At 36.3% G+C, this 14,292-nt stretch overlaps 1 protein-coding gene across 12 annotated transcripts in view; it reads right to left on the bottom strand.

Annotated features, from left to right (window-relative positions):
* Positions 1-14,292, bottom strand: part of KDM6A (lysine demethylase 6A) — a 194,788-nt gene that overhangs the window by 40,923 nt on the left and 139,573 nt on the right. For 2 of the 12 annotated variants that reach the window (XM_051827032.3, XM_070066975.2), the window contains 9 exons: positions 12,586-12,679; positions 10,155-10,281; positions 7,224-7,322; positions 6,868-7,087; positions 6,170-6,304; positions 5,565-5,720; positions 4,886-4,981; positions 2,633-2,734; positions 1,222-1,617 (listed from right to left, as the gene is read on the bottom strand). In XM_051827032.3, coding sequence (XP_051682992.2) covers positions 1,222-1,617; positions 2,633-2,734; positions 4,886-4,981; positions 5,565-5,720; positions 6,170-6,304; positions 6,868-7,087; positions 7,224-7,322; positions 10,155-10,281; positions 12,586-12,679 — 1,425 coding nt within the window. The remainder of the gene's footprint in view (positions 1-1,221; positions 1,618-2,632; positions 2,735-4,885; positions 4,982-5,564; positions 5,721-6,169; positions 6,305-6,867; positions 7,088-7,223; positions 7,323-10,154; positions 10,282-12,585; positions 12,680-14,292) is intronic. The other 10 variants (XM_051827033.3, XM_070066976.2, XM_051827034.3 and 7 more) reach the window with 7 other exon arrangements.

Here is a 14,292-nt window from a genome sequence, read left to right as displayed (position 1 = left end):
TAAAAGATACTGCATTTCCAAAATACTATCCTCTTCCTCCTTTGTAAATTTCTCCCTTTCTACTAAACATTTCCATTTGCTTTTAAATTAAAAAAAAAAAAAACAAAAAAAAAACAGATTTCATAATCCTACTTTCCCTTTAGTTACACCTTGAATGTACAGAAGACACTACTATAAGTCTCTATGCTAGAACTGTCTATACCTGCTACTTCCAGATGTTCTCCTCCCATTTCATCTTGAAACCAAATATAATTAGGGTTTTAACCCCTCTACAATCAACTGGATGATCGATTTTTTTGTAGAGTCAGGTGGCACATATTTTAGGCCCTGTAAGTCATACAGTGTTGTTACAGGGTTTTCTTTGTTGCAACCCTTTAAAAATATAAAACTCATCCTTAGCTCACTGGCTATTAAAGAAACACAGGCCATGGGTCAGATTTTCCATATGCTTTGTAGTTTCCCAAACCCCACAATGTCATCAAATACCTCAAATGATCAATTTAGCCAACTTAACACCATTATTCAATCATATTCTCCTCCTTGAAAGACTTCTATTGGCCTTACAGGGCATCACTCATATTTTCCTAGATTTTAGTACCTCACACGTCAATCCTCTTCTATTCTTATTTGCCAATTCTTCAATTTCCTGGCCTTTTACATCAAAATGCCCCAAAGCTCAATCTTGAGTTCTTCCCTTACTCTGAACCTTGCTGATCCTATCCAGTCTCATCCAACCTAATTTTGTTGGTCAAACTAGCTGAGACTTCCCCATTCTCACACTCCACTCTAATTAACTAATCCTGCATGTTCTACCTTCCAAACATATCCAGATGCTGAATCTACTGTTGCAAAAATGGACTAAGCAAAACGTGCTCATTATGCCACTGTAAATTAACAGTGGGTTTGTGGGGGTGCGGGGGTTGAGGAGTTTTGTGGTGGGGAGTTGGGGAGGTTACATGGTCTATGAGTATTCTCTTATTTGTAAAGATGCCAGATTATCTGCATCTGGAAATTTTACAAAGAAAAAGAAAATATATACATATGTACTGAATTACAGTGTAGTAATAACATTTTTATAACATTTACAGTGTAGTAGTAACATTTATAACATTTTTATAAAAACATTTCCTCAAACTTCTATTCTCCTCTTGAAATGTATCTAACCAAATAAAGGTGGACCATTATGTGAGAAGCCAACGATGCAGTTAGTCCTTCTATTACCTGAGTGGAGTTAGATAGTTGGTTTTTCCACGGCTCCTCTGTGCTGCTGGTCAGGTTTGTGCGGTTATGAGGTAGAGTGAGTGCGTTTCGCTGCAGGTAAGGCACGTTTCCATTACTTCCACTTCCTGTTATGTGATTATTGCCTATCAAAATAGTATCTGTACTTGCCAGCGTTCTTGATGTGCTACAGGGAACAGGGCCTGCAGAAAAGGGTCCATTGGCCAAAGGCTGCCCTGGGCAGGCAGGGCGCACTCCAGGCTGAGAGACGCTAGGCACTCTGGTCAGGGCAAGCTGTGGCTGCTGGCCAGAGACTGAGTTTGTAGGCAGTGATGAGTCAGCTGTTGGCCCATTAGGAATTCCAGTAGATCGTACCTGTGCAACTCCTGTTTGTCTCATCTGTCAAAAAAACAAAAAGTAAATATTGTTTCATATGTTCCAGAGGAGAAAAAACTCAGAATATGAAGGTGAATAATTAGGAAATCTCTGGTTTGGTTCTAACATTTAATCTCTCTAGGTAAAAAGATACACATTTTAAAAATAAGAAATTGTTCAGTTTTAGATAAGCTTCTTAGGGAAAGCAGAACTATGCTTCATTTAAAAGAAATAGCCCACTATTAATGAAAAAAAGGCAAGCATTTGAACATTACTGGAAACAACTCTGGAATTTATAGATCTTTTCCCCAATCACAAAATAGGGAACCTCAAAATTTCTCTCTTCTACATTTCTGTCAGATCCTCCAAAACTTTTTAAAAAGCCCTAATTTTAGTTTAGGATAGCTTGATAAGTAATAAACAATGTAAATAAACCCTCAGAATGTATGTTAAGTAGCATATAAATAGTAAAATGCAAAGTGTGTGTTCACAGTTAAATTTATGGCTGTTTCTTTTGTAAAAACCTCTGTCCATTACCGGCCGGCGACATGGCTCACTAGGCTAATCCTCCGCCTGCGGCGCCCCCACACCAGGTTCTAGTGCCGGTCGGGGCACCAGATTCCGTCCCGGTTGCCCCTCTTCCAGTCCAGCTCTCTGCTGTGGCCCGGGAGTGCAGTAGAGGATGACCCAAGTGCTTGGGCCCTGCGCGTGCATGGGAGACCAGGAGAAGCACCTGGCTCAGCGCGGTGCACCAGCCGCAGCGGCCATTGGAGGGTGAATCAATGGTAAAGGAAGACCTTTCTCCCTGACTCTCTCACTGTCCACTCTGCCTGTCCAAAAAAAAACCAAAAACCAAAAAACAAACAAAAAAAAAAAACACCAAACCTCTATCCATTAACACCAATTTAAGAAACTGATTATTATATTCCATAAAAAGTATAAGGGAGTAGTAGGCACGAATATGCTCTAAAATAATGTGATATTGAATAAAAATACTCAAAATGCTAACAAACTTTAGGGAAAAAAATGCTATACACACTTGGTGTTGTTGCATTAAGACAAACTGACTTTCCAGCTGTTCCAGCATCAGTTTCTGTGCTGGATTTAAATTATTTCTATTTGCACGGAGCTGTTCCAAGTGCTAGAAGAAGAAAAAAGGAGAATATAGTCAAAGACATATCTAAGAAACAGGCTCACTATTCTAAGCAACCTTCCACTGAAATGACTAGATAGAACTCAGAATAGCTACCTGGTTAAAGATACTGATTTCTGACCAACAATCATTAACCTCAAGATGAAGTCCTTTAAAAAGCTTGAATAAAGTTTACTATAATGTGATCTTTTCAGAGAGATGGGCATGAAATTTTACGGATAAATACAGTATTTTTTAGTATTCACACAGAAAGCTCCTCAAGCTAAAAAAATAATGACATGTATGCTCAAAACTGCACTATTTGGAATTGGAAAAGTTTGAAGACAACCTGAATGTGATCTGCTTAAATAAAGATATGATACTGAAGATGATATAACGACGAAAGAACAAGTTTTTAATATACAGATATAGTAGGTTTGTAAAATACAATGCCAGCCGGTGCCGCGGCTCACTAGGCTAATCCTCTGCCTTGCGGCACCGGCACACCGGGTTCTAGTCCCGGGCGGGGAGCCGGATTCTGTCCCGGTTGCCCCTCTTCCAGGCCAGCTCTCTGCTGTGGCCCGGGAGTGCAGTGGAGGATGGCCCAGGTGCTTGGGCCCTGCACCCCATGGGAGACCAGGAGAAGCACCTGGCTCCTGGCTTCGGATCAGCGCGGTGCGCCGGCTGCAGTGCACCAGCCGCAGCGGCCATTGGAGGGTGAACCAACGGCAAAGGAAGACCTTCCTCTCTGTCTCTCTCTCTCTCTGTCCACTCTGCCTGTCAAAAAATAAAAAATAAAATAAAATAAAAAATACAATGCCAACAGCATGCAGTAGTTCTTTCTTATCAATGGTGGATACCTTCCAAGTTTCACTGTGGGCTCCTCATACTACAGATAGTAACTGAACCCTATATTTTCTGTGACAGCACTTCTGATATCACTTGGAACACATTTTCTGTTAGTATTTTCCATATACAAATTTAATGCATTTTCCATCTTACCCAAACACTATCATGCACTATAAAGATAAGTTTTCTGTAGTTTGAGGTGTCACCAGCAAGATTAGCGCATATTCATTTTTTTATTTTCATAATTTCATGGATAGAAGATACGTCCTTACCGTGGATATTAGCAACCTCAGCATACGATTTTTTGTTTCCTTCTCTTACAGAGAACTTTCAACTTTACACTTAAGGGAATCACTTTACAATTTCTCTTTGGAATTTATGAATTGCCAGCATCACTACACTTGAAATTGGGGTCTTTATTAAGTACGACAAGGGATACTGTATCATGACAACAGTCCATCTGGTAATTGAGATGGCTACTAAGCCACTGACAGGAGGCAGGTAGGAAATAAATACAGACAGTGTACATACATAGGACAGAGGGATGATCACACAGCCTAGCCAAAGTGGAATAGGATTTCATGCTACTTAGGAGCACAAATTAAAAGTTAAGAATTATTTCTGCATTTTTCACTTAATATTTCTGAAGCATGGTTCACTGGAGACAAATGAAACCACAGTACACAGTATTTCCCATTCACATATAAAAGGACAATAATAATATGAGAGAAAGGAGGGCGCATATTTCTTGTATATACACAACCTATCACTATAAAGATAAACTAGTAACACTAGTTGTCTGTTAGAAGCTAAATGAATGAGCAGGGGCAGGAAGTGGAAGGGGACTTTAGGCTAACCAGGGTAGCGAACCTTTTTGCTGCAAAAGGCCATTGAATATTTATAACACTTGTGTTCCACATAAAATTATCAACTTTGAAATTAGCCTGCTATAGAGTTATTGAATTTGAAGTCCTGCCTATGGTTACCTTAGCAGGGTCAGACCAAATAATACTGCAGTCTTTACATGGTCCATGGGTCAGACGATTCCCACCCCAGCAATATACCCTATAATCACACTTTATGCAGTTCAAACCATGTGAATGTATTGCTTGTTTTTTATAAAAAGAAACCGAAACAAGCAAAAAAAAATTAATTACCTCCATTATCCCAGTAAATGTGGATTCATTTTACTTACGTACATATTAATCGAGCTTATGTTGTTAAGCTTTAAGAATACTTTCAGAATTTAAACCTTACTATTTTACGCTTTTTAACAGAAAACAAAATCTCTCCAAAGGGTATCTTACATACCTGTAATTTCTGTGGTGTCAAACACCATGAATGAGCTTGTTGCTGTACTGGAGGATGTGACACTGCATGGCCACCACTCCAATTATCAGAAGTATTCTAAAGAAAATTTAAAAAAAAAAAAAAGAAAGAAAGAAAGAAAAAAAAAAAGAAAATTAAAGAATAATTGATTAAATCTATATATTTAATAATGACTGATGGAGGCCAAATGACCATGAATTAGAACATTTACATAGAAAAGACATTATAACATTATTTTTAAAAATAACTTTACATGCATATTAAACTTGGAAGTCATAAATTTTAAAAAATACTGTTTCAGTAACAAGCCACCCAAAAAGGCCCACCCCTAAACTATCGCCCAAAGAGCTAACCTAAATACAATACTGTCCACTAGATCCAACATTAAATTTATTTCAATGTCAGTAAAAAGTGATGATGAAAAGTGTGCTGAGATCTTAACGGCAGGGAGATGAATAAAATGACTTGATGAATGCAAATTTATCCCTACTTTCTATATTTAATATGATGTTAAAAGTTTGGGATGGAAAATTTCAAACCTTTCACTCTTTGATGTCCACAGATTTAAAATAAAGGACAAGAGATTTCAAAAACTGCACAATTTCAGGGCAGTTGGAGATTCTTTTTTGACTGGGATTTTCTATTTCTCTAAAACATATACCTTTGTTGGACTAGATGTTCTTTTCCTCTTGGCAGGACTGGACAGGTCATCTACTTGGCTAGAAGGAATCATGTGTAGTGGCAAGGATTGCTGTGAAATTGGTGTTTGACTGAGGCCTACTACAGGTTCAGTATTTGGATGATGAGGTTTACATGCCTAAGAATCACAGAAGGAAGACAAAAATAGGGTTCTATATATTCTTAATTCATTCCTTCAAATTATAAAACTTTACAAGCGGAATACTTTTCAAAGCTTTGTGGACATCGCTGATTGCAATTATTGAAAATCAAAATCAAACGAATCATCAATGGAGGAATGTGTACCTTCCTTTGAAAAACTGCTTTAAAAATTAAACAAACCACTGCAGCATTATTTTAAGAAATCGCCTTAAAGTCATGAAAATACACAAAGGTTCTAAGTTGGTAACCCAAAATTTCTTCCCATATCAGAGGGAATTTTATTTTGTTCTAAATTCCCTTTGCAATTAAGTCAAAGGGCTTTTCATTAATAAAAGCCTCCTGTTCTCAGTAAAATAAGCTCGACCACTACAGATTGAAAAGAACCCTTAAAGCTGGGCACCTGCAGAACATAACCCAACTTCTCACCTGCTGTGCTGTGTTCATGGCACCCTGCCTGGAGGTAAGCTCTGCGGGGATTGGTAGGCTCCATGCCTCCTCAATACTAGGAAGTAATTTAGTTTTATTCTGTAGACTACCTTGTGGAAGGTTACACAACTGAGCCTAGGAAAAATTATGTAAAAAGCAAATTTAACACAAGCCTACTTGAGTAAGAGCAAGTCCACTAAATCTTCCTAAATGCTATAGCTAATTGTTTTTAAAAGAAAATAGATTCTAAATTGGGGGATTTAGAAAGATACTAAGTATAAAGAGGGTAACCAGAATATAAACCTTTGTGAGAATCAAAACAAAGCTGAGCTCTGTTTTCAGAGTTCTCATAGCTGTCTTCTCATGAAACTCCAAGCAAGAGTGAAAGACAGTGTTCGTGTTCTTTTCTCTAAAATGCTATGACAACTTAAAAATGTAGACAGTACATAGAAAAAAATTATGTAAATTAATATGCATCAACAGCGTAAATGCGCAAAAGAGCATCTTTTAAAATACTGCATATCTAAGTTAAAATGAAAAGTAAAATAATATTACAAGCTATGGTATGTTTACAAAATATGGAAACAGATTTTAAGACATTAAAACACAACTAGACAAACTTTCCATCCACCCTCCTCCTGCCTGAGTGTCCTGAGTATATATGTGGCCTTAAAAAAATTGCTATTTAAGAATTTTACCTGTAAATACTTAATTCGTGCTGCAAGTGCAGAGGTATTACTACAACTTTTGCTCCTAGTTGCATTTAAGTAGCATTTAATGGCATCCTGAGGCTGGTTGCAGGATTCATAGAGAGTGCCTAGGTCCATCCAGGCTGCAGCATGGCCATGGTCCAATTGTACAGCACAAATATAGGCCTGTAAAGCATCCATAGGCTGATTTTGCTGTTGATATAGCACACTGGGAAGAAAAATTAAATCAATGAAGAACAACTGCTTAGTTTCACAGCATATTGTAAACTATAAAGTACATTATAGGTAAAGCAATCAGCTTTTGGTAATAATTAAATTATCATTTTCTTAATACAAAGTCTTACCCTATTGAACACCATGTATCTGCACTTGCTTCTGATTTATCAATAGACTGCCTGTAAGATATAAAGGCATCCTGAACTTTCCCAATACTTGAATAGCACCTAAGAGGGAGGGGAAAAAAAAAAGTCAAGAAAATTCCATTAATATTAAAACTTATTAAATTTACTTGCTGAAAGGATAGGCTATTTAACAAAGCAAAGTTTAAAAAAACTTAATAAGCTAATATATTTAGGTGTGTATACATATCAATTGTAATGTATATTGTAACTAACACTTCAATCATCTAGATTATTGTCTGCCTTGTGGGTGTTAAAGAAAGTTGTATTATAAACTCTATTAACAGCCCGCACCGCGGCTCACTAGGCTAATCCTCCGCCTTGCAGTGCCGGCACACCAGGTTCTGTCCCGGTTGCCCCTCTTCCAGGCCAGCTCTCTGCTGTGGCCAGAGTGCAGTGGAGGATGGCCCAAGTACTTGGGCCCTGCACCCCATGGGAGACCAGGATAAGTACCTGGCTCCTGCCATCGGATCAGCGCAGTGCGCCGGCCGTGGCGGCCATTGGAGGGTGAACCAACGGCAAAGGAAGACCTTTCTCTCTGTCTCTCTCTCTCACTGTCCACTCTGCCTGTCAAAAATTTAAAAAAATAAAAAAAAAATAAACTCTATTAACATAATTAGAGGTAGGGCTGGTGCTGTGGTATAGCGGGTGAAGCAGCCACTGCAGTGCCTGCATCCCATATGGGCGCCGGTTTGAGACTGGGCTGCTCCACTTCTGATCCAGCTCTCTGCTATGGCCTGGGAAAGCAGTGGAAGATGGCCCAAGTGCTTAGGCCCCTGCACCCACGTGGGAGACCCGGAAGAAGCTCCTGGCTCCTGGCTTCGGATCGGCACAACTCCAGCCACTGAGGCCATCTGGGGAGTGAATCAGCAGATGGAGGACATCTCTCTCTCTCTCTCTCTCTCTGCCTCTGCTCTCTGTAACCCTGCCTTTTAGATAAACAAATAAATATTTAAAAGAATAATTAGAGGCCATATCACTTGACTATTATAGTATTGAGAGTTGAACACAACATGCACAGCCCATTCAACTAGTATAGTTTGATCTCTGAATTCCTATATCAGAATACAGAGTTAGGAACAAAAATATATGTTGGTAAGACTTACTAGATTAGATTAATTCTACTTTCTCAAATAGTAACATTGAGAACAATAATTCTTTAATTCACCAAAGTGAAAACATAAGACAGTTAAACTAAGTATCAAAAATAGTGTAACACAGGCTAAGGTAAAGCCCGTATTCATGACCAATAAAGATAGCAAAATAAGATTAAAGTTTTGAAGACTTGCCATTTTGTTAATATGGATGTAACTGATATGGATGTAACTGATGGGTATACAGTAAGAGCTTAAATTATTGAGAAATTATCTCCTTTGTGTTTGGCACTAAAGGAAAAACAAAACAGTCCCTTTCTTCAAGGACCTTTCACAATTTAGTTGAGAATTGCAGACACATTATAAATGTCACCATGCCACATCAGATGGATAGCACAGACAACAACTGGTCTGAGAATTTAAGATGGAAACGAGAACGGTCAAAAGAGGAAAGGTAAGAATAAGAGATTTAAATATTTTTAACATGCATAATTATTTAGATCAGTGAGTCTCAATACCCAAACAGTATATGGTAATTTTTTCAATAAAATAAATTGGGGAAAAACAATATGTACATAAATAGTTTATTGGAAAAAACAAATTAATATATATGATAATTCACTAATTCTGGAATATCACAGGCTAAGAGTAAAAAGCAAAAATATTTTAATGTCTTTACTTTGCCAAAACACCGTATTTTGGTCTCTGTAATTATTCTCTATAAATATTCTGAAATTTTAGTGATTCATGTCACTTAAAAGCTGGAAACCACTGCTGATTAAGGCAGAGAAGAGGAAGGTATTTCAAATAAATCTGTACAGTATGAGTAAGTATGAGTTTTTAAAAAAGTAAAAGGGCAGGTACTGAGACACAGCAGGTTGAATAACAGCTTAATAGTGGAGTGCTGGTACATTCCCTAGCAACTCTGCTTCGGATTCAATTTCCTGCTAATGCACTTGGGAAAGCAGTGGAAGATGGCCAAAATCTTGGGCCCCTGCCACCTACATGTAAGACTTGGATGGAGTTCTGGATTCCTGTTTTTAGCTTGACACAACCCTGACTATTGAGGCCATTTTGGGGAGTGAACCAGCAGATCAAAGATTTCTTTGTCACTCTGCCTATCAAATTCATTAATTAGTCTTTTAAAAAATGTTTTAAGAAAGTAAAAATACAAAACAGCAGAAAATTTCAAATCTAGCCCAAGTATAGACTGAAGTTTGTTTTCCTAATAATGTTAATAGCATTGATGAGAACAATTTCTCAGAATATGAATCTGCAAAGAATGTGCTAAACAGAAAGGAAAATCACTTATGGACAGTAAAATAGAGGATGGCTCTACTCATTGGTTTTGAATAGGCACTGCAAAGTAAGAAATAGGAGAAACAAGAAACCAAAAAACTAATGAAGATTCTGTGACAGCTTAGATATTCAAAGAGTGAGGGCTTTAAACTTAAGTTTAAATAGGGGAAAAAGTGATATTTTTGGCAAAAGTAAAAGGAGCTGGCTGGGGAAAGAATTGTAAGACTTTTTTAAAAACTAGCAATAATTCAATGCAAATGAGAATCCAATAACCAAAATAAGAGATGCCATGTTAAACCAGACTGTGCTATGAGAAAACCACCATATTTAGAAACTTCCTTCTACTGGTAACTCCCAGGAATCATTGCTGTTGCTGAAAGGAGAAATGAACTGATCAGATTATAAACTAGTATTTTACATTATAATTCAAATTTCTGAGCTGGAACAGTTAAAAGCAAAACATAAATGTCCAATTAAGTCTCACCTTCCAAGGAAATACCAGGACTGGCCAGAATTAGGATCAGCTTCCAAGGACTTTTGGAGATATTGAATAGCATAGCTTTCCTTGGTGGCTTTATCTCCCAGGAGATCCACAGTGTGATGCATCCAACCTATAGTGAAATGATTTAAAAATATTTATGTAAGTGACTTAATTTTCTTAATTTTAAAGCCCCAAACACAAAACATACAAAATACACCTTTCACTCAATTTATTAATTTCACTTAGAATGAATACCCAAACTCGAACTGCTTATTCTTGTCACAAGAAAACCTGCTTCTCATAGTAAGGTATGGTCAAAGCTACAAAGAGCTTTTTATTCAACAGAAATGAAGATAATTTTGAAAATTCACTTAACATTTAGTAGATTACAAACTATAGGGGACCTCATCTATAATTTTGATATTTGAAAAAATTTCAAGTTATGAAACAAAGAACATAATAATGTTAAGTCTTTTAATGTGCAATTTATGAATTTCCAAGACATTCTATTAATACAATGCTTATTTTCATGGAATTAATAGAAGGCTATTTAATCATTGATAGATGAGATTAAAACATGCACATCCCTATCTCTTCGGCATTAGTTACAAATAAAGCACTTGACAGTTTAAAAAAATACACAAAGTTGTAAGAAAAGTACATACATATGGTACAAATACTAAAACAGTATTAGATATCTATGTAATCAAAAGATTAGATCATGGTATTATATATTCTGCATCTGCAAAGTATATAATAATCTGGTTTGTCAGTTGTAGGACAATTCAAATGTATAAAGTTAGTTTTAATCTTTGAATATGGTCCATAGCACAAATAACAAATCAAGATCCTTATATTCTAATATTTAGTATATTTACTTTGTCTCAAAAATAATTAAGGAGATTCAGTTATCGTATTTTAGGGATGTGTAAGTAAATCATACATGTATTCAGCTGTTCATCCCATACCTTACTAGTAAGACCTCAAATAACAGGTTATAAAAGGAACTGCTTCAGCAGCAGTGACAAGCAAGTAGGAAGGATTGATGCAGGTATAAGTTAGACTTAATTAGGGGAAGTATTTTTTTTATTCAAAACCATGAAAAGTTTACTTATTTACCCTGAAATATGATAAACCATTGACAAAGAGGACAGGTGACTTATGAATCAGGCATAGCTAAAACCAAAATTATTTCTATTTATACAATTTAAAATATATATGCATCTTTGCAATTGACACATTCTTCAGTGAAAGTAAAATGAATGAAAACTTAATTATAAATCGCATGGATAAAAAAACTTATATTCAAATATTAGCTGATGAGTAAGCCATATATTCTAAAAGCATCACACTTTGTTTCTTTTACTTAAAAATTAAAAACCCTTTTTATTGTTCTATTAACTTATTTTAAAGATATAAATTCACATTACTTGAACACTACACAACTCATTAGAAACAAATATTTTGGTGCCTCCATTAATTCTTAACTCAAGTAAAACTAACGGATAAAATTTTAAAAATACTAAAAAAATTCATACATAAAAATGTATGAATGCAGTGTTTATATAATGAATCATATGACATGTTAATATCATGATACATGGAAAACCTAACATTAAATGACTTTTAAATTACACAAACATAGTTACATTTTACAAACATTCATATAGGAATCTGGTTAAAAAATTAACAATAAATGATTTGCCCAGACAAAAAACAAACCACAAACCAAATATCAAATACAGACAAGAACAATAACTCAATTAATTAAACAATATTAATTGTTGGGGAGTTTCTTCATTATCTTCTCCATGATGGTGACACATGACATCCAAATGCCTAAATTCTCCCATGTTCAACATTAGAATACAATCGCCTACCTAAAGAAACTATTGTGTTAATGTTCTACAACTTTTAGATAAAATGTTTCAGTTACTATTATAGATAAAGCTATAAAAGCAGGCTCACTAAATGCTAAGTAACTTTAATCAACCACTTAGTTTCACTAAGTGGTAAGTATATATCTGTCACAAAGGAAGTATTGAGTTTCTCTGGCCCATGAGTCAATAAATACTAGGGAATAATTCTGAGAATTTGAAAGTACCAGCAGCACTAAAGAATTATACAGAGATAGACTGTGAGACATACAATGCTTGGTTGAGGCTGGAAATATTTTGAATTCAGTTAATTTTTTCCATTCAGAGCAAAGAAAGGAAAAGGAATAGAACACATGAGCCACATAAAAGGGTACTTCCAAAAGTTCATTGAAAATGTAAGTTTGTTTTGGTACAAAAAATTCTTTGAAATCCATGCACAACTGTTTTATAACATGTATTTTCTGTGAACATTTTGAAGACCCCTTTGTTGCCATCCCAGGCACATTAAAAAAAAACACAAAGAGAGGTACTTTTAATAAATGTAAAATATTACACACCTAATTGTTGTAAGACAGTTGCTTTTACTTGTGTAGAAAGGTTTTCTGTCTGCAAAAGTTGTTCATAAGCTTCCTTTGCAGAATGATACTTCTTCTAAGTAGGAGAAGAGAAGAAAATAAAATTAATATAATCTTTAAAGAACTATTTCATATTTTAAGAATTCTACAATACTAATGTGTTAGCATACTTTGAATAAGTAACTGAAAGAAGAAAGTACTGATTACATTTTAAGTGTTTCCTTAACACTGCCAGACAGCTTCAAGTAATAGATGTTGCAGAATACCTAATACCAGTAAAACTAACATTCACTGAAATGAAAGATCACAAAAATATGACCTGAGAATTCACAAAATCCCAGTAGTTAATAACATCTCAACCTTCTCATTACATTTAAGGACGTAATGATCTGAACTTTATTTAATAGCATTAATGAAGCTAGAGAAATAAGCTACCTCTAAATCCATAATTGGTCTGCCTAGAAATACCACGTTCCCAAGAAAGTCAATAAACAAGAGAGCACATGCCAAAAATGCAGTTAACAATTTCTAAATACAAAAGTAGTTTAAAGTATCCGTTTTTTTGGGTAAAGATTTATTTATTTTTATTTGAAAGAATTACACAGAGAGAGGAGAGGCAGAGAGAGAGAGAGGTCTTCCATCCGATGGTTCACTCCCCAATTGGCCGCAACAGCCAGAGCTGTGCCAATCCGAAGCCAGGATCCAGGAGCTCCTTCCGGGTCTGGATGCAGGTGCAGGGGCCCAAGGACCTGGGCCGACCTCTACTGCTATCCCAAGACATAGCAGAGAGCTGGATCAGAAGAGGAGCAGCCGAGTTTCGAACCAGCACCCAAATGGGACGCTGGCGCTTCAGGCCAGGGCGTCAGCACCAGCCCTAAAGTATCAGTTTTCAAGACGTAGTTTGTGGTAGAGAAAATGGCCTATGAAAATATTTATAGGGGCCGGCGATGTGGCATAGTAGATTAAGCATTTGCCTGCAGTGCCAGCATCAAATACAGGTACTGGTTTGAGTCCTGGCTGCTCCAATCCTAACCCACTTCCCTGCTGATGGCCTGGAAAAGGTGTGAAAGATGGCTTAGTCCCTGGGCCCTACACCCATGTGGGAGACCAGAAGAAATTCCTGGCTCCTGGTTTCGGTCCAGTTCAGCTCTGGCCATTGCAGACATTTGGAGAGTGAACCAACAGGTGAAGACTGACCTCTTTGTCTATCCCTCTCTCTGTAACTATGCCTCTCAAATAAATGATCTTAGAAAAACAAAAGAAGAAAATATTTATATATTTTAAAAGCATCAAGTCTTCCATAATAATGGTTAAACAATACTTGCAATATTTAAGGTTACACAGGATAACAACTAAATGAAACCATTTACCCATATTTCTCTGCTCCAAAGTACTAACATGATTGAAACCCATTATTGCTACAGTCATAAAGCTTAAGACAACTCCTCCAAAACAAAAAGTTAACAAAACTTCATAAATATTACTTTTAGATCATACTCGGCAGAACAATGGATTGAAGTAGCTTTTATTCATAAATACCAGTATATAACTATCTGAACAATCTTTTTCCAAAAATATGAGTAAGTGAGGTACAAAACTAGCTCTGTGAACTTCAGGCAAGTCACTTAAACTACGATTCAACATGAATAAAATGATTCAAACAACAGAGGTAATGTCCAATCTTTCTAA

The sequence above is a fragment of the Oryctolagus cuniculus genome, chromosome X (assembly GCF_051225735.1).
Source record: "Oryctolagus cuniculus isolate XC-2025 breed Fujian yellow rabbit chromosome X, ASM5122573v1, whole genome shotgun sequence".
NCBI lineage: Eukaryota > Metazoa > Chordata > Mammalia > Lagomorpha > Leporidae > Oryctolagus > Oryctolagus cuniculus.
The sequence above is the reverse complement of the archived record's forward strand: the minus strand, read 5'-3'. Positions and strand labels throughout refer to the sequence as shown.